We start from the raw sequence: 23449 nt of genomic DNA on the forward strand, positions 1-23449 counted from the left end.
TTACTTGGCAGGCAACATAAATATGTGCTATCCCCTCACAAAATGCCACAATCACCATTAATAGGAAAGAAACTCCATGCTGTGATGTCACCCTCAGTCCATAGACGATGTCACACTCAGAAACTAAGACTGGTGAGAATCCACACAAAACAAATAGGAATAGTCAGCAGCACAAGTAACTGACTACAGATGATCTGTAAATAAATGATGGCTGGGACTCAAGGGACCAGCAAGTCTCCTGGTCTCAGCTAGTTGACTAAAAACAATGTCAGATCATCTGGATCTAATTTACGGTGATATGAAGGTTCTAACATTATGAAAGGGATGGAGCCTACATAGAGTAAGAGAAGAGGTCTCAAAGATGTCACATTGGCCACTATACCAAGAGCTTTGACCAGACTGACAGAGGTTTCCTGGACCAGTTGGGACGTGGTCCTTGAAATCACCCAACTGCCCTTATCCTGACTATCCTCCTCAACATATCTTGATAGGATGTTTAAGAAGATATTTATTCTGGGAAGAGAATGTGTTTACCAACTATTATGAACATTCTGCCCCCTTCCAACTATGTATCATACTCAAATTAATAAACTGGGATTCCAATGTGTCAATTTGTCTTGTAAATTTGGTTAACATGAGTTAGTGTGCCTGGAAACATGAACATGCCAAGCTGCATAGTAGATACTCAACACATAGTGCCCATCAACATATAACTCTGGGAAACTGATTTGTGTCATCAATCAGACTTTAGTTTTCTCTACCATCTCTCAACCACATGGAGATTTGAACCATGAAATAGTGTAATATTTAATAGAGGAGATACTTGATCTGAAAGTGGTATTCAAATTCCTCTTCTAACTTTTATGAAGGCATGAAATTACTTTCCATCATCTCATATAAAAGATTTCATAATATATTAAGAGTTTGCATTTAGATTGTCTTTTAAAAGAGTCTCATAAATAGTCGTGGCAATAAGTAAGAAAATGAATTCTGAGATTTTAGAGCAAATAGACATTTTAATTCCATACTTACTTTTTGTTAACTAAATCATCTCTCTCACACTTTAGATATCTCTAAAAGTAAGTGTTAGACATTCTATTAGGTCCTCCTAGTCATAACTGAAATGTCTGGAGATCCCATTTTTGCATCATCATCATATACCTCACTTTTAAACATTTTTTGCACTGAAAATTATTCTTCAAATGAACTTTTTACACGTCACACATGCCTATAAAACTTCAAATCTGCAAGTGATGAATGAATAGACAAACTTCACAGGAAACCCTTTGACAAGACATGTCACAAACATATCAGCATTTGTTCTTGCAGCATCCTTGGGTCATATTAAAAGTATCATTGAACAAGCATTTCCTAAAGTGTATCTAATGGAACACTAGTTTGGGATGTTATTAATAGGGAATAGTAACAATAATGCCACTTACTATGCTTTATTGAATGTAGAAAATGAATTCAAAATATAGGAGAAGATATGTTGGTTAGTATATTTATAATCTTAAGATAAGAGAACTTTCTGAGTACAACCCAAAAGGCATTAGTCATAAAGAAAACTAACTATATTTGACTACATGAAGCTTATAAATTTCTATGTAATAAAAAGCAAGACAACCTGGGAAAAATTACTTGTACTACATAAGATATAAAAAGGATTGATATATTTAATGAGTCACTTTTCAATCCAATGACAAAGTTAAGTATTCCAATTTTAAATGAGCATATGTAGTTTACAAATGATGAATTCCTATTTTCCTATAATGAATTTTTTTGTGTTATGTAGGGTTTTAGCATTAAACATATTTATAAAGCTTTAGTTTTCAAAGCACTTTCACATATATTATTTTACTTTCATTAATTTTTTATATAATACTCAGTACATAGATACCTCAAATAGCATTATTATTACCAGTTACGGATGAATAATCTAAAGTTGAAAGCTATTTAGAGACTTGCTGACTGTCAAGTGAATATGAGATGTCAAAGCCAAGCACTAATTCCAGCTTTCACTCCAAATCCAAGACTATATCCTGGTCTAAAATACCAGTGTTTGTCACACGGACTACTGCTTATCATCCAAAGAAAAACCTTTCTTTTGTTCACAGTGTGGTAAGAAGGAAATGCTTGCCTTGCCCAAATTATCCAAATTTTGCCCCAACCCTGGCAGCCCCATTGCAGAAAATGTACAGCTAATATGCAGACATACTATTTAGTTAAGTGGCAGAGTGAACTCTTCATTGATGGCCCATGATCAAAAAAATTCTAGAAAATGGAAATTCAGGATAATTTGAAGAACTGTTTGTATTCATCAGTTGCCTCCTTTGTTTCCCATGTAATCTTTGTTCAGACATCAACAAATTGCAAGAGTAACCAGTTAATTTCCTCTTTGGTAGTACTCTCTCTCCGACATTGACAAAGCTGGTCAATGGGTATGTAACTGTGCAGAAAAGAGGCAGAAGCAAAAAAATCTCCTGAATATTTCTGCAGTTCAGACACAAGCAATTTTAAGAATGTATTGTTTCATTACAATGCGTCCATGGTAAAATGAGTTCAGATCACTGCAATAGGAACTACTACAGGTGAGATTACTTATAAACAAATCAAAATTAATAAAATTTCAGTGACCATAAAGAGGTCTTTAGTCAGCAAAACATGTTTGCTTTTATCAGTCCCATTTGCTCATAGACAAAGTCTGCAAAACTGGGAATCAGGCAATATCCAGGGATAATGAGAAAGAACTACACTGAAGAGTAAGTAGCATTCTGTATTCCTCTGTTAAAAACTTTCAGTAAAGTTACTCTCTTCTAAGGTTGTCACATTTTAAAGCTAAAAGAACATTTATTTCCATATAAATGGAATTTTTTTTTCAAATATGGCACTTGTCTGCAAATTCAATTAGAATCATTATTATGGCCAGGCGCAGTGGCTCATGACTGTAATCCTAGCATTTTGGGAGGCCGAGGCGGGTGGATCATTTGAGCTCAGGAGTTCGAGACCAGCCTGAGCAAGCACAAGATCCCGTCTCTACTAAAAATAGAAAGAAATTATCTGGACAACTAAAAATATATAGAAAAAAAAATTAGCTGGGCATGGCGGCGCATGCCTGTAGTCCCAGCTACTCGGGAGGCTGAGGCAGAAGGATTGCTTGAGCCCAGGAGTTTGAGGTTGCTGTGAGCTAGGCTCATGCCATGGCACTCTAGCCCGGGCAACAGAGTGAGACTCTGTCTCAAAAAAAAAAAATCATTATTATGTACTATCCCTCTCATACATTTTGATATCTTTCCATAGTTTCCTTTTTCCTTCTTGCCTCAGCACTATCTCTGTCTTTCTAAAGATCCATCAATGGATCTCTCCCTCTAACCTTCAAACTGACTGACTCATATGAAGCAAGACAGTCAATATCTTCATCAACATCATCGAGCCTGGGGAGTTCTATTTTACTTTAAATATCAATAAATGCAAAAACATATAATTAGAGATTTGCCACTTTGAGCCATGATGTGACCAATTTATTTGAACAGTAAAATTCTTTGAATGTAGAAGATATAGTAAACATGACTTAGCTCACTGGAAGACGTAAAGTTTTAGATAAAATTTCAGAATCGGTGTCCTGAAAACTATTTTCCCATGAAAAATTCTGAAACTGAATTTCACCAACCTTAATTGCCTCCAAATCTCTTTCTCTTTCTCCCTCTCTTTCCATACCTATATGTGAAGGTAAGAGTGTGTGTGTGTATGTGTGTGTGTGCACACATATGTATATATAAAAAGGCATCACCTTTCATTATGGGTTCCATCAAAGCTTTCTGACGTCAATTTATCGGGATGAGTGCTAAAGGATAGAAATGTACATAGTAAGTAACAACACAAATTCATATACTTACTTATTTTGGCTCAAATTGGCTATAATTATTCTACAAATTACACATTTGTTGGCCCTTAAGCAATTCTCATGTAAATCAGTTATTTGGAACCTAATATTTCATTTTTCCCTAGAAATAAGTCTTTCTTTATATGTTTGAATGAAAATTTTCAAGAAAAAGTTTAATGAATCAAGATTTAAATACAGTTTTTTATTTATGAACCTAACCACCACGTGCAACAGCATTTTGAGCTTAAATTTTGCTTCCAATTCAAATTCAGACTGATTCTCAAGTCCCTCCACCACCTTTGTTCTCTTTATTAATCATAGATATCTTTCTGGCCCCTCAAATAGGATCAAGTAACTGCAAGCTTGAGGCAGGAGCTCCATCCAGTGTGATGGTGGGTTTGGGTTTGGGGCACCAACCTCACATGATGGCAGAGAACTCTGGAGGGTGAGGGACGGATAAAGGGTCTATTAGCTCCTTTCTTTGCAGGGAGGGCTCTTCTGCTCCCTATTCACTGCTACCACCTCCTTGCTTCCAAATAAGATTCTCTCCTCTCTTGGTTCATTCTTTTTTTTTTTTTTTCTAGATAGATTCTTGCTTTTGTCACCCTGGGCTAGAGTACAGTGGCATCATCATAGCTCACAGCAACTTCAAACTCCTGGGCTCAAGCAATCCCCCTGCCTCAGTCTCCCGAGTAGCTGGGACTACAAGTGCGGGCAACTGCGCCCAGCTAATTTTTCTATTTTTAGTAGAAATGAGGTCTCGCTCTTGCTCAGGCTGGTCTTGAACTCTTGAGCTCAAGTCCTCCTCCCATCTTGGCTCATTCTTGATAGAGTCTCAGACACAGGCATTCTGATAGTTTCCCAAGGGTTTTGGCTGCTACTGACTAAGGGTCATAAACAGTCTGAGTAAGAAGTGTGCCTCTTCTGACCTATTCTTATTTTTTCCATTTAGATACAAAAAGCAAGCAAGCTACCTAGAGACTCTTACAGTGTGTTATGGAAACCTGGTATTGCTAGTGATGCTGTCAATACCTTTTACCACTCATTTCAGTCAAGTCAACTAATCTGTTGTTGTCATTGTTGCGGAGTTTATTTTAGAGGCTGTTAAAGCATCCATAACTCTGCTAAAGAGTAACCATCATATACCCTAAAATAACAGTTATTTTGGAAGTTAATCAGGATTTTCTTTCTGATAGCATTCCATGACATAAAATGTAAAATCATAAGGAATTGTGATGGGAACCGTAGAAACAGTTTCAGGGTGCAGCACTGGGACTTCTGTGACAGCCTCTGAGTTGTGTGGGTGTTTTTGTGTGCATTCACTTGAAAGAAAAGGAAGAAAGGAAGGAAGGAAGGAACACAGGCAGGCATAACCTTCACAAGTACACCCCCTTTCTTCTTCCTCATTTTGTTTACCATTCAGGCCACTCTGGAATCAATTTTGAAAATGCGAGCAAGACCTGAGAGTGCAGGGAGGGGGAGTTGAATCCAGGTATTGAGTTCTGAAAGGATACAGAAAAAAGAAAGAAAATTCCAGAACAGTAAATATTCCAATATCAAGGGCTATTTTCTCGTCGTCATTGGTAGGAAAGAAACAAGTAAATGTTTCATTAAGCCAGCATTTCCTAAAGTAAACATAATGGAACACTAGTTTGGGGGACATTAGCAGGAATTAACAATAAGAATAGCACATATGTGCTAGGGGCTATTCTAAATGCTTTACACATAATAATTCACTAACTCTCACAATAATCCTATGAGGTCTATAGTATTATTATCTCCATCTCACAGATGAGAGAAATGAATCAGACAGGGTGAGTAACTTGCCCACTGTCACCAGCCTGGGGTGAGGCAGACCTCATTTGAATCTATCTGACTTAAGAATCCATGATGTTACCATAACACTTTCCTAACTTTTCAAATATTTTAGTAAATTTCAGAAATTGATTTTACAGATTTCTTTGCTGTTGATAAGTGCAGGGACTCTCTAGGAGGGAACCAGGTTATGCTGAGGTTCCTAAACTTATTTGACCACAGAACCTCTTTCTCACAGTGGAAATGTGTGAGAAACACATTTTGGAAACATGTATTGAATGGTATTTCTTTATGTCTTTAAGTATAAGTTCTTCCCCATAAGCCAGTTTTGGACTCTGATCAATGAATGGCTCAAAACTCTAAGCCCCCCCGCCCCCCCGCCAAAAAAAAAAACCACCAACAACAACAAAAAAAACTCTAAGCACAGATAGACATTAATATTATATTATTTTTTCAGCCTGTTTGTAAAGAAGGGCTGGAGTTCAGATGATCAAATCCCCTTGGCCTTGGCTGAGGATCCATGGAAAGGAACCTTTCAAGTTCTAGGTGGGAGTTCTGATGACCTTGAAGAATAGTTCATGGAAGTCCATCTAGGACTTATGAAAAAAGAGTACCTTTTACAAAAAGAAAGGCATTTATAGTATCTGCTGCTTTTCAACAGGAAGATCAACCGGATTGACTATGCACTAACAAATCATACCAGGGAAAAATATTCATACCACCAAAAAGGTAAGAATTTGAGTTTCTGACATAGTCTTATTGAATGATTACAGGGTTATCTTCACTGTGGTAACTAACAATGTTTCAGGTGCTAATCAAGATGGGGCAACTGAAGCCCTTGTGGAGACCATCTCAGTGGACTGACTTCCTAAGCAAAATACTAGCTCACCATCACTGAACAGAGGAGCCACCATTAGGGCAACCAGCTGCCTCTATAGGAAAAGCTTAAAGTGACTGGCATATGCATATTATCACACTGCCTACAAAGTAGTATTTTAAGGAAAAAACAGGCATAGAATAAGGTCTTTAAATTATGAGTTTGCCAAATTTCACTTGCATACAGTTAACAGTTATTATGAAAAAAGGTACACAAGTATTCCCTAGTCCATTAAGCAAGGCTAAGAATTATATTTAAAGTCGGTACAAGTAGCCAAAACATTTATACCCCTGTAATGTTCTAGAAAAAACAATTCAGTAAATTTGGGTCATATGACTTACTTATTTCTCATGCAGCATGCTAAAGAAAGATATAAACGATTCTTCTTTAAACTTTGCATATTGCCTTTGTGGTTGAATTCAACCCACAATTAATCTAAGAAAAGGAAAAGCACATATGAATTTTATATTCAAATTAGAAATAAAGTCATATATAGAAATTATTAAGAATAGATCACATTTCTAAAGTCTTGATTCCACAAATCTACAATATTGTGCAATTTTATCAATCCTATGAAACATACATCCTATATTTGCCCTTGGTATCTTAGTTCTAGAAACAGAGGAAATAGAGGAATACATTTTTTGGAATGTTCAATAAAATTTAAGTTTAGCTCAAGTATAAGACACTTTAAAGTTTGTCCACTTGCTACAAAGGACCCAGAAAGTGAAACAAAATCCATTTCAAGACATTTTTATGTCATCATAGTAATTTATAATATTTCTATACTGAAATATTCTGTAGAATAAATCAAAGGAGTGAGAAAGAAGAGATGTGCCCCTCAATATTTGACAGAGTGGATTTATGTCATGTAAGAAAATTGGAAGTCACTGGAAAATAAAAAGACACTGCCAAGTACATTGCCAAGTTAATAAGTAATAACATGATATCTACACTGAGGCAGCCACAAATGTGCCACAAACCCTTAAACTCTTGGCAAGGAGAGAAAAATGAAAACAAATAAAAAAATACTTCTCTTTAAAAAATATATATAAATAGACCAATTTGGGCATAAATGTTGATTTTGCATCTTGGGCCAAGGGCAGACACGAGTAAAGTCTATCACTTTGAGGGGTAGCAGCTCATGTGCAGTGGGGTGGAAGTCCCAAAGCTCTCAAGACTACTGCCTCATACTCCAGAGATGTGGCCCAGGCACATCTTTGGATGTGAACCAGGGCAGTCCCAAGGCAGAGCCAGATTTCTGGGAGTCCCTCCTGCCTGCAAGCCCTAGACCTGCTTATCTGTAGGCAGGACTACTTCTGCTGGGGCCACTGCAGCTGCAAAGGAGCTGATGGTAGCAGGGTGGTGGGATAAAGACAGTCTCAGATCTTGTGACTTGAGGACAGCTTTCTCTAAGAGGGAGTGAATTTTACTCAAGATTCTGTTAGCAATTTCCTCTCCTGCTGCCTTTCAGGATAATAGCTTTTCCCTTTTTAAAATACTTTTTTTATTTTTAATTTCCCCAAACCAAGCTTAAGTTAAATCTTCATCCAATTCCTGACCAGCAACAAAGTTACTGCTACTTGGCCCTACATCCACTAGTTGTCCCCTACTCCCCAAGGATGAGGGGACTCTGGGAGGTCCCTGGAAGGGGAGAGGGATGTTAATCAGTGCTCCTCCCAGCTGGGCACAGGCAAATCTTTCTGTCTATGGGCCCCAGAAACCTCCATCCAGCCCCCGCCACCCCCTCATTCCTCTTAAATTTTACATTCTTTTAATTTTATTGGTGAGGATGAGAGAGCAACACTAGCTGAAACAGAGGACAGAGGATGGGATGGGACTCCCTTGCTGAGAGACCCTGACCCCTAGGTCCTACCTGGTGCTCAGAGCAAGCCAGTACTGGAATAAGAACTCTGTGTCCATGGTAACCCCAAATAGAATCCTGGTGGTCTCGAGATTATTACACAGTGAGGAACAGAATGAACTTGGTCTAAGACTGCAGAGATTTAAAAGTAGACACTATCCTCCTTAAAGATTGAGGTGGGGGGTTGTGGCAAGGTTGTACCAAGATCAAAGACCATGGGATAATAATCTAAGAGCAGAGACTATCTCCCCAGTTATTTTTTTCTTTTGTATGTAATGGAGGAGATTATTCTTATTTATTCTGATGAAGAAGCTTATATTGAGCATTTGGCTGCTTTTGTGGGTTGTAGAGAATGACCAGAGGGCTGAATATTTTCTGGCCAATATTAAATTTTACTAAAATAAACAAAATCAATAGTCAGGACTTGGGGGAAAGTTTTCATTTACTCAAGCTTTCATTTCATAGGATAGGAAGGAAATGACCAAATAATTACAAAGTTAAAATATATCCATAATCTTGGTTGAGTAAACATGAAAGGTGAAAACAAATGCCAAACAAATAAAAGAAAGCTTTTAAAATGTAGATGGAACATTAGAAATTTCTGTATGGAAATTACAATACAAAACTTACCATAAAAAGAGGAATAAGTAGAGAAGGATCAGTTTGCCAGTATGTGTTGGTACACGATCTGATGCCAAAGTAAATGGGCACAGTTGAAGACACAGAAAAAAGATTCAACTCATTTTTATTTAGTATTTCTGTAAAGCACTTTGCAAGATTCAAAAATGAATAAAACATGCTCACTGACTTCAGTGTCAGGTTGATGACCTTACGACCAGATCTGAAGACATGGAGAGCAGCTTTTGGATGGTGGTTGCTTTCTCCAAGGGTGATAAGCTATTGAGGAATAAATAATGAGTAGTTTGGGGCTGGTAGAGTGTTAAGGAATAAAGTCAATTGCTGTGGCACATACAAGATAGCTGCTGAGTTTTTGAAGTGGTATTTATTGAGATCCTTTGTATGACATGTTCAATGGGATGTGTGACAGTGCTAAAGAAAAACACTTATGACAATGTCATCTTCACCTGAGCACTTTGAGCTGGACAAAGTTTCCTCTTGTACAACACTAAGTGGTGCAACCAGTGTGTGCTACAGTTCATGGCGGAGGCCCCAAATCTCCATCTTCACATATACTGGGTACTTTGTTCACTTGTGACCAATGTGCATCCAGTTTATGTGAAGGGTTTAGCTAACAGTGCTGCGGAGTCTGCAATTTAGAGCTTCATCATTGTGCTAGATGGTCTTTATTTGCTGCTCTGAACCATTTTCCACATTTTTCCACTCTGTCTGGGGAAGCTCACCTTTATAAACTTTACCAACAATCTCCTTTGCCCTCTTTTCTACACTTGGGTTGTGCCAATGGGAGGCCCTGATAGGAAGTCAGAGGATGGGACAGAGTACAGTAAAGGTATTTAAACCCTATGTACTCCATCAGCTACAGTTTGACAGTAGCTGTGTCAGATTTATCCGTAAGTATTTCATACTTTTTGATGCCATTATAAATGGTACTATAATATTTTCTTAAAATTTTATCCCATAAATTCTGACATGTTCTGTTTTCATTTTCATTCAGGTCAAAATACTTTCTAATTGCCCTTTTGATTTCATCTTTTATTCTTGTATTAATTATAAATGTTTGATTTTCTTTCCAAATGTTTGGGGATTTTCCAGAGATCTTTTGTTATTGATTTCTAATTTAATTCCATGGTGACCACAGAACATACTTTGTATGACTGGAATCCTTTTAAATTTATTGAGACTTGTTTTATGACCCAGGATATGGTCTATTTGGCAAATATTCCACGTGCATTTGAAAAGAGTTTGTATTCTGCTGCTGTTGAAAGGAATGTTCTATTAGTGTGAAAGATTTTTACAATAAGAGAAATTAAAGAAAACATAAATAAATGGATAACTATATGGGTTCATGGGTTGAAAGACTCAACAGAGTTAAGATGTCAAATCTCCCTGAAACAATCTATAGATTCCATACAATCCCATCAAAACTCCGAGTAGGCTTTAGAAATTTGTTTGGTAGAAATTGACAAGTTGATTCTAAAATTCTTAGGGTAATCCAAAAAACTAGAATAGACAAAACAACTTTGAAAACAGAAGAACAAAGTTGGAGAGCTAACATTATTTTATTTTCAAGACATTATAAAGCTAGAATGAACAAAACTGTGGATTGACATAAATTAAATAAATAGATCAATACAAAAGAACAAGGAATCAAAGAAATAGACTCACACATATATGAACAACAAAGGTGGAAAGGCAATTCAGCCATTCAGGATAGCCTTTTCAACAAATGGTGCTGGATCAACTGGAGAATTAACTTTAATCCATAACTCATACCATACTCTAACTCAAAATGAATTGTAGAACTAAATGTACAACCTAAAACTGATCAAATTTCTAGGAGAAAATTGTAGTGACCTTTTTTTTTTCTTTTTTTTCCTTTTTGAGACAAAGTCTCACGGTGTTGCCTAGGCTAGAGTGCTGTGGCATCAGCCTAGCTCACAGCAACCTCAAACTCCTGGGCTCAAGGGATCCTACTGCCTCAGCCTCCTGAGTAGCTGGGGCTATAGGCGTGCGCCACCAGGCCCGGCTAATTTTTTCTATGTATATTTAGTTGTTTGGCTAATTTTTTTCTATTTTTTAGTAGAGACAGGGTCTCACTCTTGCTCAGGCTAGTCTCGAACTCCTGAGCTCAAACGATCCACCCACCTCAGCCTCCTAGAGTGCTAGAATTACAGGCGTGAGCCACCGTGCCTGGCCTGTAATGACCTTGTGTTAGGCAAAGTTCTCTTAGATACAACCCCAAAGACACAAACCTTAAAAGAACAAATTGACCAACTGGACTTCATTAAATTTTAAAACTTCTCTCCAAAGGACACTGTTAAGAGAATGAGAAAACAATCTACAGATTGGGAAAAAATCATGGCAAAGTATATATTCAATAAGGGACTTGTATCCATATTATATAAAGAACTCTTAAAATTTGATAATAAGATTAATCTAGTAAAAGGACAGAGCAAGATGGTAGAGTAGGGCTCTCCAGTGATTGCACCCCTGCAGAAACACCAATTTGAACAACTATCCACATGCAAAATTACCTTTATAAGAGCTAAGGGAACCTGAACACATGAGTGAGGCTGTGAAGCATCTTTGGACTGCAAAGACAAGTAAAACCACAGTTGAATGGTAAGGGGATTGGTTTTCTGTGACTGTGATGCCCCTCCCCCCAAGACATTCTGGTACCACACACAGAAAGTTTTCCTAGAGTCAGGGTTTCTACACTGGAAAAAGTGAGTTAGAGGCAGACATCTGGATCCCTCACCATCTTGGTCCCTCTGTGGAGACTCACTACTCCCTCAGCCCATGGTGACCACCACAAGTACCAGCAGAGCTGAACCACCTGAAGCCAGCTAAGGACAAAGACAGGGGTTGGGGATAGTGGCAACCAACATGTGAAACTTCGCAGTGGCTCACCATCCCTGCCGAAAGAGATACCACACCAAACAGGCGTTTTTGCATGCCATGCTAAGAAAATATGATCTAAAGATTCACCAGACTGGAGAGCCTGACCAGCTCTCCCACACAGCCTGGGTGTGCTCTGTGAATCTCCCACCTCCGTCCAGTTCAGACGTTGCAGCAAAGGTGGAGCTATCATGAGACTCACATGTAACCTGGACTTAAGGCACTCTCTAGTGCTGAAATGGAATACAACAGTCAGCAGCCCAGAATTTCTAAACAAGCCCACTGAAATAGAATAGTCACAAACCCAGACTGTGAAGACTAGAAGAAATATCTAATTTGTCAATGAGTAGAAAGAGTTGCACATCTACAAGAAATAAGAGTAGCCAGCCTAGTATCCAAAAAATATGTACAACTATGAAATATCAATTTAAAAAAATACAAAAAAAAAAGAATAGCCTAGAAAAGATGGCCTCACCAAATGGACAACATAAGGTGCCAGTGACTAATCCAAAAGACAGAAATCTGGCAAAGAATTCAAAATAGCTGTTATAAGAAAACTCAGAAACTTCAAAAAACACAGAGAAAAAATTCAGAAATGTATCAGAGAAATTCAACAGAGAAATTGAAATAATTTTAAAAAATCAAAAGAAATCCTGGAGCTGAAGAGTACAATAAATGAAATAAAAATGCAATAAAGGGCATCGACAGCACAGTTGATCAAGCACAAGAAAGAATCAGTGAGCTTGAAAACAGGCTATTTGAAAATACAAAGTTCAGAGTAAAAAAAGAATGAGAAGAAACAAAGAAAACTTATGGGATCTATGGGACACCATCAAAAGAGTAAATTTACATATTACTGGTGTTCAAGAGGGACTGGAGAATAAAAAAGGAGTAGAAAGCTTATTTTAAAAAATAATAACAGAAAACTTTACAAACCTGGGTAAAGATACAAATAGCCAGGTACAGAAGGGTCAAAGGTTACCAGTCAGATTCAATCCAAATAAGACAACTCCAAGACATATAAGGAAACTCTCAAAGGTAAAAGACAAAGAGTGAATCCTGAAAGCACCAAAAGAAAATCAGCAACTAACACATAAGAGAATTCTAATATACCTGACAGGAGACTTCTCAGCAGAAACCCTACAGGCCATAAGATAGTGACATGATATATTCAAAGTGCTAAAGTAAAACAGCTTCCAACCAAGAATACCTAACTCAGAAAAGCTATCTTCACCTAAAACTCCTGACCTCAAACTATTCTCCCGCTTCAGCCTCCCAAAGTGCTAGGATTACAGGCATGAGCCACTGCACCTGGCCGTATCTTCAGACAGGAAGGAAATGTAAAGACATTCCCAGAACAACAAAAGCTGAGGGAGTTCATGGCAACCAAATCTGCCTTATAAGAAATGTTAAAGAGAGTTCTTCAAAATCAAAGAAAAGGATAATAATGTGCAAAACAAAAACATCTGAAGGTATAAAATCCACAGTTAAAAATAAGTACCCACAGTAGCTCAATACTTATAGATTAAATTAATTTTATAAAACTTACCTTTGGCATTTTGGTTTTTACTCTTATGTTGCCTAGAAGGTTTTATTTTTTTATTTTTTTAATTTCAGAAGATTACAGGGTACAAATATTTTGGTTACATATACTGCCTTTGCATTGCCAACATCAAAGCTACAAGCATGCCCATCCCCCAGAAAGTGTGAACCACACCCATTAGGTGTGAATTTGCTCATCTCTCCTCCCCCCTCCCACCTGCCTGACACCAAATGAATGTTATTTCCATATGTGCACATAGGTGTTATCAATTTTTTTTTAAATTTCAGAATATTATGGGGGTACAAACATTTTGGTCACATGTAATGCCTTTGCCTCGCCCAAGCCAGGGCTACATGTGTGCCCTTCCCCCATACAGTGTGCTCCGCCTCCATTAGTTGTGAGTTTATCCCCCCACCCCGTCACCTGACCAGCACCCAATGAATATTACTACCATGTGAGCACCTTAGTGTTGATCACTTAGTACCAATTTGATGGTGAGTACATGTGGTGCTTGTTTTTCCATCCTTGTGATACCTTACTTAAGGTTTCATGCCTTAGGTTTAAGTCTGTTATCCATCGTGAGTTGATTTTTGTGAAAGGTGAGAGGTGGGGATCCAGCTTCAATCTTCTGCATGTGGCTATCTAGTTTTCCCAGCACCATTAATTGAATAGAGATTCTTTTCCCCAATGTATGTTTTTGTCTGCTTTGTCAAAGATTAGATGACAATATGAGGATGGTTTTATATCTGGGTGCTAAGTACTATTCCAAAGGTGTATATCTCTGTTCTTGTGCCAGTACCATGTTGTCTTGGTTACTATAGCCTTGTAGGAAAGCTTGAAGTCTGGTAGACTGATGCCTCCCAATTTGTTCTTTTCGGTTAAGATTGCTTTAGCTATATGAGGTCTTCTCTGATTCCCTACAAAGCATAAAATTATTTTTTCTAGATCTGTAAAGAATGATGATGATACTTTGATAGGGATTGCATTAATTCTGTAGACCAGTTTAGGTAGTATGGACATTTTAACAATATGATTCTGCCAATTCATCAGCATGGTAGATTAAAAAAACTTCTGGCCGGGCGCGGTGGCTCACGCCTGTAATCCTAGCACTCTGGGAGGCCGAGGTGGGTGGATCGCTCGAGGTCAGGAGTTCGAGACTAGCCTGAGCAAGAGTGAGACCCCGTCTCTACTAAAAATAGAAAGAAATTATATGGACAACTAAAATATATATATACAAAAAATTAGCCGGGCATGGTGGCGCATGCCTGTAGTCCCAGCTACTCGGGAGGCTGAGGCAGTAGGATCGCTTAAGTCCAGGAGTTTGAGGTTGCTGTGAGCTAGACTGACGCCACGGCACTCACTCTAGCCCGGGCAACAAAGTGAGACTCTGTCTCAAAAAAAAAAAAAAAAACTTCTAAAATTTGTATGAAACCAAAAAGGGCCTGAATAGCCAAAGCAATCCTGAGCAAAAATAACAAAGCTAGAGGCATTACACTACCTGACTTCAAAATATATTACACGGCTATAAAAACCAAAACAACATGGTATTAGTATAAAAACAGGTGCATAGACCAATAGAACAGAATAGAGAACTCAGAAATAAATCTACGTATTTACAGCCAACTGATTTTTCACAAAGACATCAATAATATACATTGGGGAAAGGACACCTTCTTCAATAAATGGTACTGAAAAACCTGGATATTCATATGCAGAAGAATGAAACTGGAACCCTATCTTTCACCATATACAAAAATCAACTCAAGATACATTAAAGACTTTAACATGGGACCAAAACTATAAAACTACTAGAAGAAAACATAGGGAAAACACTTCAGGACATTGGTCTAGGCTGAGACCACAAAAGTACAAGCAATAAAAATAAAAGTATACAAATAGGACTGTATTAAACTAAAGAGCTTCTGCATAGCAAAGGAAACAATCAACAGAGTGAAGAGACAACCTGTTGAATGGGAGAAAATATCTGTGAACTATTCATCCAACAAGGGACTAACATCCAGAATATACAAGGAACTCAGACAACTCAACAGTAAAAAAACCAAATAATCCCATGAAAAAGTAGGCATAGGACATGACTAGACATTTCTCAAAAAAAAAAAGAAAACAAAACACAAATGACCAACAGATATATGAAAAAATGTACAACATAACTAATCATCAGGGAAATGCAAATCAATACCACAATGAGATATCATCTTACTCCAGTTAAAATAGCTATTATTAAGACAAAAAAAAAAAATAACAGATGTTGGCAAAGATGTGGAGAAAAAGGAACTCTTTTACACTGTTGGTGGGAATGTAGATTGGTACTGCCACTATGGAAAACATTATGAAGATTTCTCAAAAACTAAAAATAGAACTACCATACAATCTGGCAAACCCACTACTGGATATTTATTCAAAGGAAAGGAAATCAGTGTATCAAAGGGATATCTGCACCCCCATGTTTACTACAGCACTATTCACAACAGCAAAGATATAGAATCAACCTAAGTGTCCATCAACAGACAAATGGGCACACACACACACAATGGAATACTTTTGTCCATTAAAAAAAATGAAATTTTGTCATTTGCAGCAACATGGATGGAACTGGAGGTCATTAAGTGAAGTAGGCCAGGCACAGAAAGACAAAAATCTCATGTACTCACTCATATGTTGATCTCATGGAGGTGGAGAGTAGAATGATAGATACCAGAGGCTGGGCAGGGTGTGCCTGGGCAGGGTAGGAATGAAGAAAGATTGGTTAATGGGTATGAACACATGGTTAGATTGAAGGAATAAGTTCTAATGTTTGATATTGGAGTGGAGTGAATATAGTTAACAACAATGTATTGTATATTTCAGAATAGCTAGAAGAGAGAATTTGAAATATTCCCAACACATAGAAATGATAAATACTCAAGGTGATGGATACCCTAGAAATCCTGACTTGATCATTACACATTCTATACATATAACAAAATTTCACACATACCACATAAATATGTACAAATATTATGTATCAATAAAATAATACATAATAAAATTAAAAAAAATTAAAATGTGGTATATCAATACAATGGAATATTATGTGGCAATAAAAGAGAATGAAGTATTGATGCAGGGAATGAAGTATTGACAAGTTGGATGAACCTTGAAAACATCATGCTACATGAAAGAAGCCATGCATAAATGAGACAAATTGTTAGATTCCATTATATGAAATGCCCAAAATGGGCATATCCATGCAGGCAGAAAGTAGATTAGTGGATGTCTAAGCCTCAGGTGGAAGGTGAGGAGGAGAATTAGGAAATGACTAGTAATGGGTATAGCATTTCCTTCTGGAGTGATGAAAAAGTCCTAAAATTAGAGAGTGGTGATATATTTATAGAGTGATAGCTGCACAACTCTGTAAATGTAACTAAAATCCCTTGAATTGTATCCTTTAAAATGGCAAATTGAATAGTACATGAAATATATTTCAATAAAGCTTTTGTAAAAACCTTCGTTTCCTTTCACCTCTAGGGGAGACAAACATAGCTACAGTTCCTATCTAACATTGTGTCTGACACATGGTAGGCCCTCAAATGCAGAATGTATCAATACCCGAGTTTTTCAAGGCCATGACCTCTGATTTTCTGCCCTAGTACACAGCTTGCCCTCCAGTCCTGTCTGCTGGAGGTGTCACCATGGCCTCAGGTGATGCACCCCTGAAGTCTACATGACATGGCAAGTGATCCTGCATTTGCCCCTCAGTGGCAGGCTTGTCTCTGGCCTTTAAGCTAGGTTCCCACATGCTTTTCCTGCTTGCCTCACCAAAGGCACCAGGGGATTTCATGGCTGGGTTCACTCTTCTGGAAGCAAGTCTCAGCAGGACTATGGGTCTCCTTCACATTCTGGATATGGGTCCTGCAGAGAGAGTTTGGGACACTAACCCCTCAGTCTGGGGGGAGGAGCAGGAGCTGGCACCTTGAGGACTTACCGTCCTTCTGAGTTTCCAAGGCACTGGGGCTCTCAGGATGCTGTTCACTGAATCCCTGCGTCAACTGCAGCGGAGTCTCAGGCCAAATCCCCAATTCGGGCACTAGCGTGCCTTTCTTGTTCATTCTGTCTCATCACAAATCTATCAGGTAGGTATTAATACATCTCCACCAAACAGAGGAAATCTGGGCCTTGGGTTCTGTCGCTCGCCCAAGCCCTGACAGCCAGCACCTAGTGGAGGTTCAATAGACAGTAGTCAATATTATTACTATCTTATTATCACTGTCACCATGGAGGTCCAGCAGGGAGTTCCAACATTCTGGGGGTTCAGTTCCCGCGCAGGCCTCCGAGCACCTCTGAGGCCGGTGGCATCAGGGCCCTCGAGAGTCCGAGGCCGCTCCTGGGCCTTGCGGGCCCTCGCAGGAGCGACAGGGCAGCGGGAAAAGCCTCTCATGCCGCGCAGGCTGAAAGGTCCCTCGGACATCCAGAAATCCCGCCTGACCCACGTCTGTGAGGTTACGTCTCCATCTTTGGGGGTAAAATTCCGTTTCCTCAGGTGAAGGCTGCAGAAACCGCCGCCATGGCGCCTGAGGAGGGCTCCCATTGGCTCCGCCCCCAGGGCGCGCTGAGCGGGGCCTCCTCCCAGAGATCTCAGCGGCTGCTTCCTCCTCGCAAACGGTCACCGGGCGTCAATCGCGTGCTCAGCTGGGGACAGCCCAGTGAGCGGGACAGACAGGATCCCTGCCCTCAGGAAAGACAGATCACCAAACCGGAAGTCACAATGTGAAAACTACTGGAAGGAAGGAAGGAAGGGACAAGGAAGGTCTCCCAGAGGGACACTTCTTTCAAAGTAAAAGGCAGGGAAAGAAGGGAGGATACAAGTCTCACTGAAGGTTTGATGACGAAAAGTTCCCATCTGATGACTTCCGGTTCCTCTGTGAAGTGGCGCTCTCGCCCATCTGCTGGGCGGGGGCAAAAGTTTGAGGACAGTGGAGAAGCTTTGAAATAGTCTTGAGTAGGATCGATGAGAAGATTGACTAAGACCATGATGTAAGCTCCACATGGCAGGAAGCTTTGTGCGTTTTGTCTAAGTACAGTGCCTAACACATGGCAGGCACTTTATATGGAATGAATGAAGTAAATGAAAAAGTGATTTTCCTGATCATTAGTTGTGACTAAGAGTTTGTTTATGGTAGGATCAGTATCCTCATGCGTGTGATTTGATCAAATAAAGCTGTACCATTTCCTAAGGGGTAAGTCTGGAAGAGGTAGAGTTGGTATTTTGCCAGACAGAAATGACTAGAAGGGAATGGGGTAGAGATATTTAAGATGTAGGTTAAATGACAGGCCATGAAATCTACAGAGAGGGAGAAAATGAAGACAAGAGGCTGCTGCTGATGGGCAGGACGTAAGTGGGAAGACTGATAGGTTGAAGACCCTGATAGGCTGGAAGGACTAAGGATTGAGATCAAAAGCTGGAATGTCAGACTACTATTTCAGAGACAGAGCTGTTCCAGGTAATAAGGTCTAGGAGTATCCATAGCTGAGTTGGAATGGAGCTGGGCTCTGCGATGAGAAGGTCTATTGATTAAAGAGTCTAGGTTATTGGGAGTCCAATCACATGGATATTGGGATATCTGAGAAATTTTCATTGTCTTTAAGATCCCTCTCCTGGGACATGTCCTGCCCCTTCCCCTCTCCCAGGACTTCCATAGAGTTTGCTTTTACACTTCAATCTAACCTTGAGAGCCTGAACGGGTAATGGAATGGCTCTGGGCCAGAAGACACAAGTGAAACAGTGAGAGAAGGATGCAGTGGACATGTATTTTGTTTTTATTTTGATAACCAGCATTTATTTTCCCTTCTGGAAACAGTATCTCTATTGCCCTCTGGGAATGAGAACACTGAGAATCACTCCCATTCTTCAGTGTCGGTCTATGTGCAGATATTATAGTCTTTCCCACTACACTCCTATACCAAGGGTGTGTATGTGACAAAGGCCTGGCAAAAGGAATCTTCCATTCCTCTAACCCCAGGGTTTGGCTAAGAAATGGGCATGTTACTCAGCTGGAGCTGGTAAGGCACAATGAGACTTTTGCATGGACTCTTGTGAGTGAAGCACCATATTTTCACCTGCATTTGAACCTGGTAGGATATTGCCCTGAACTTTCTGGCATTCATCTTACACCATTTAAAGCCTGAGAATGAAGACAACACAGAAGATAGAGAACAAAGAAATGGAGAGATACTGAATCCTGATGACGTCAGTTGAGCCTTATATCAATGCCACTGCCTAAAGCCAGTCTATAGCCAGAATTTTCAGTTGCATGAGTCAATATATTCCCTTTTGTGTTTAAGCCAGTTGAGTTGTTTTCTCTATGACATGCGAATTATTCCTCACAATACCAAGGAGTTCTCCATCCCTGTCTCCTGCTTCTGAGCTAGCTCACTACATGTGTATTAACCTCTCTGTGCCTCAGTTTCTCTTTCTGTCAAAGGGGTTGAACAATGTATAGAGTTGTACAGTTAAATGGGTAATAAATTTTAAAACATGAATTTGTTCTACAACATTGAGGTACGAGAAACATCAAGTTAATTTTTCTAAATCAAATCTGGCTCTATGCCCCTTTTGATGAGTGCAGAAAGAGATCCTTTATTGGTCATTATTGGAGACCCTTTTTTCCTCTTTAGCATGGTATACTGCCCCCCAAAAAACTGAGGAAAGAGCCTCTGGCCTTCAATTCATTATGGTTGCCCCAAAAGTTTCCAAATTAGCAAAATATAGTAATTTTCATAATTCAGGAATGAGAAATCTAAATTCTCAGGAATTTCTGAAGTCATTATTTTATACTTTTATAACATTTTGTTTATATATTTTTAAAAACATAAGAAATGTTAATCTTAGTAAGATTTAAAAATTAACTATGGCCTATAACAAATATCTAAACAATAAATAATTGTGTGAACAGCACTACATGGAATTGTGTCGAAATTGCCAACTTAAATACTTACTTGCAAAACTTGTTTCTTGGAACATCATTCTTAGGATTTGCATAACATTTACTGTATGTATAAACTTACTAATTTTATTTTATTTACAAGAATAACTCACCGTTAGCAGATAGGGCCATGAACACACACTTATGACAACAGCTATAACAAGACTGATTACATCATGACCACTTCACTCCTACAGTAAGCAGGTAGAGCAGGGATCCCTACAGGGGGAAATTATCCCTCCAGTTCTTACTAGCTCAAACTTCCTCCCACACTGAAGCATTGCCATGGCCCCTTCTTAAGCTTGCATGGTAATCTGCCCATCCCAATCCTCAACAGAAAGAACACATCGTAAGTCTTAGACAGTGGCCACAAGCCCCTGAACTGCTACTTGGCCTCCCCAATAAAATCTAAACTTGTTCTGGTAACCCAAGGCTAGTAACAGGCTAATTTAGGCTCTGACTTCTAGTGATGATGGAATTTCTAGATGACAAGCCTCAATCAAAGGGATCCACTACTTGGGACTATGCCCTAAGCCTGCAGACTCAGGTTGGGTGCTCTGGGTTCTCACTGTTAATCACTGCTAGTGGCCATTGGTGATTAACTCAGTCGTCTTTTTTTTTTTTTTTTTTTGGAGATAGAGCCTTGCTCTGTTGCCTGGGCTAGAGTGCTGAGGCATCAGCCTAGCTCACAGCAACCTCAAACTCCTGGGCTCAAGCAATCCTTCTGCCTCAGCCTCCCAAGTAGCTGGGACTACAGGTATGTGCCACCATGCCCGGCTAAATTTTTCTATATAGTTTTAGTTGTCCAGCTAATTTCTTTCTATTTTTTAGTGGAGATGGGGTCTCGCTCTTGCTCAGGCTGGTCTCGAACTCCTGACCTTGAGCAATCCTCCCGCCTTGGCCTCCCAGAGTGCTAGGATTACAGGCATGAGCCACCGCGCCCGGCCATAGTTTCCATATTAATTTTAGAATCTACAAAAGTACTTTGCTGGGATTTTTATTGGGATTGTGTTCAATCTATGGATCAATTTGGGGAGACCACCAAATTCCAGTCTTCCAATCCATAGACAAGGCATATCTCTCCATTTATATAGGTTTGCGTTTTTTTATAAATAGGTCTATGTATTGGATGCTATTGCAAATGGTACTCTTCATTTCTCAATTGCTTTTTGCTGGTATATAGAAATACAATTGATTTTCTTTTATAATTTGCTGAATCATGCAATTATTCTTCTAGCTGTGAATATTGGACACAAAATGCTAGTATTGTTTTAGTATTTATTTGTATTATCTATTAATAAAGAACAAATTCAAAATACTGATGAATGGCAATATTCACATTGGGTTTGGGATACTCATTCTTTATATAAAATATTGTTGGGGGGACAACTACCAATTCTCACACTAAAGTTATATGCTGAAGAAAATATAAGAACATTGTGTTCTTATATAGCTAAAATGATTTTAAACTTTAACTCTCTTAAATCCCCATATGAAAGCATTATAATTCATTTAACTTCCTCCACTCATATTCAATATTCTTCTATCAGATAATATACCTTATTATATGTATGCATATGTATTTATTTATACTGAATAATATGTTTAAAGTTATACCATTGCTTAAAGTTTTAAAAAAAGTTTTAAAATATAAATCATTTTTATTGAAGCATATCATATAATGCTCACAGTATTAACACTAGATTTGCCCTTTATTAAAAAAAACAATATTTATCACACTTAGATAAGAGTACATAAGTGGAACATACATGGAGCTTATGTAGTAACTATATTCCTTGACTTTATGTTTCCCTTTTTGTTTTTCTACACATATCCTTAAATACTGGTACTTTGTTTCTGTGGGACATATTCTCAAAAGTAGGGTGTGACCATTAGCATGTGCCCAATAGCCATAAAGCATAACAATAACATCCATAAATCTATGACTTCGCACAGAATGAAAACCTTTCTAATCCTGAGGAAACTACCGGACTACTGGAAGCCAGTTCCTTTGCCTCACCACAGGGGTGACCACTCTCTTCTGAAGATTATGTTCATAATTCCTGTGCTTTTCTTTGTGAGAGAAAGAAAAATGGGGGAGGGAAAGAAGGGGAGAGGGAATGAGAGAAAGATGTTGATGTAGATATAGATATAAAAGTATGTAATTTTGTTATATTTAAGCTTTATAAAAATGGGTAGCATACTGAAATGATGTTTACCTTGAAGCGCATGATGATCAGTAAAAACCACTCCATAAATATTTGAGTTAAATTTCTAGAATTTGCATAGTTTACCAAAATGTTATTCTATAAAATATCCAAATAACATCTGTGTTAACAAATATCAATGGCTCTTTAAAAGTGGTGAAAGACAAGCTAATTATGTTTTTTATATACCAATATATTTTCCAGTAACATGACACTGTCCAGATATTTGGAAATAGGCTATTTTGGCAAGAAAGAGCTTTGCTGAACTCAGGTAAGCACAAAGTAGATACAACTGAAGGTTTCTGAACTTTTGAAAAGAAAGGTTAATTTTCTATAGATGATTTTTCACAACTGTGTTTCTTATATTCATGCACAGGTATCTTAATTGCTGTATTACCAATTTGCTTCATGAGATGGAAATATGAGGCATAATAATAGCAAATACTCTCAAAAAGGAAAAATAACTTTGGGTATTTTTGAGAAAATGATTTATTCGCAGCAGAGAAACTACAGCTTGTAAGATGTCATTTTAAAGGAGATAATCTTCCACATTACAAATTTTTGGCTTCCAGGAGAAATGTTTGCTGGGATTGATAACAAATCATTCACTCATTAATATTTCATCCATGAACTGAGTGAACTCCTTCATTTATTTACCCATTCATTTGTTCATTTTTTCATTCACTGACCAAGCACTTAGTTTTCCCAATATTGCTAGGCATTGGGGGTATAAAAATAAG

The 23449-nt window shown here is 38.4% G+C and overlaps 1 protein-coding gene across 1 annotated transcript in view; it reads right to left on the reverse strand.

Annotated features, from left to right (window-relative positions):
* TPTE2 (transmembrane phosphoinositide 3-phosphatase and tensin homolog 2) overlaps positions 1-17628 on the reverse strand; it is an 86665-nt gene extending 69037 nt beyond the window's left edge. The window contains exon 1 of the mRNA XM_069466962.1: positions 17505-17628. Within this exon, the coding sequence (XP_069323063.1) occupies positions 17505-17628 (124 nt within the window). The remainder of the gene's footprint in view (positions 1-17504) is intronic.
* Between the last annotated feature and the right edge of the window lie 5821 nt (positions 17629-23449).

The sequence above is a fragment of the Eulemur rufifrons genome, chromosome 4, assembly GCF_041146395.1.
Source record: "Eulemur rufifrons isolate Redbay chromosome 4, OSU_ERuf_1, whole genome shotgun sequence".
Lineage (NCBI taxonomy): Eukaryota > Metazoa > Chordata > Mammalia > Primates > Lemuridae > Eulemur > Eulemur rufifrons.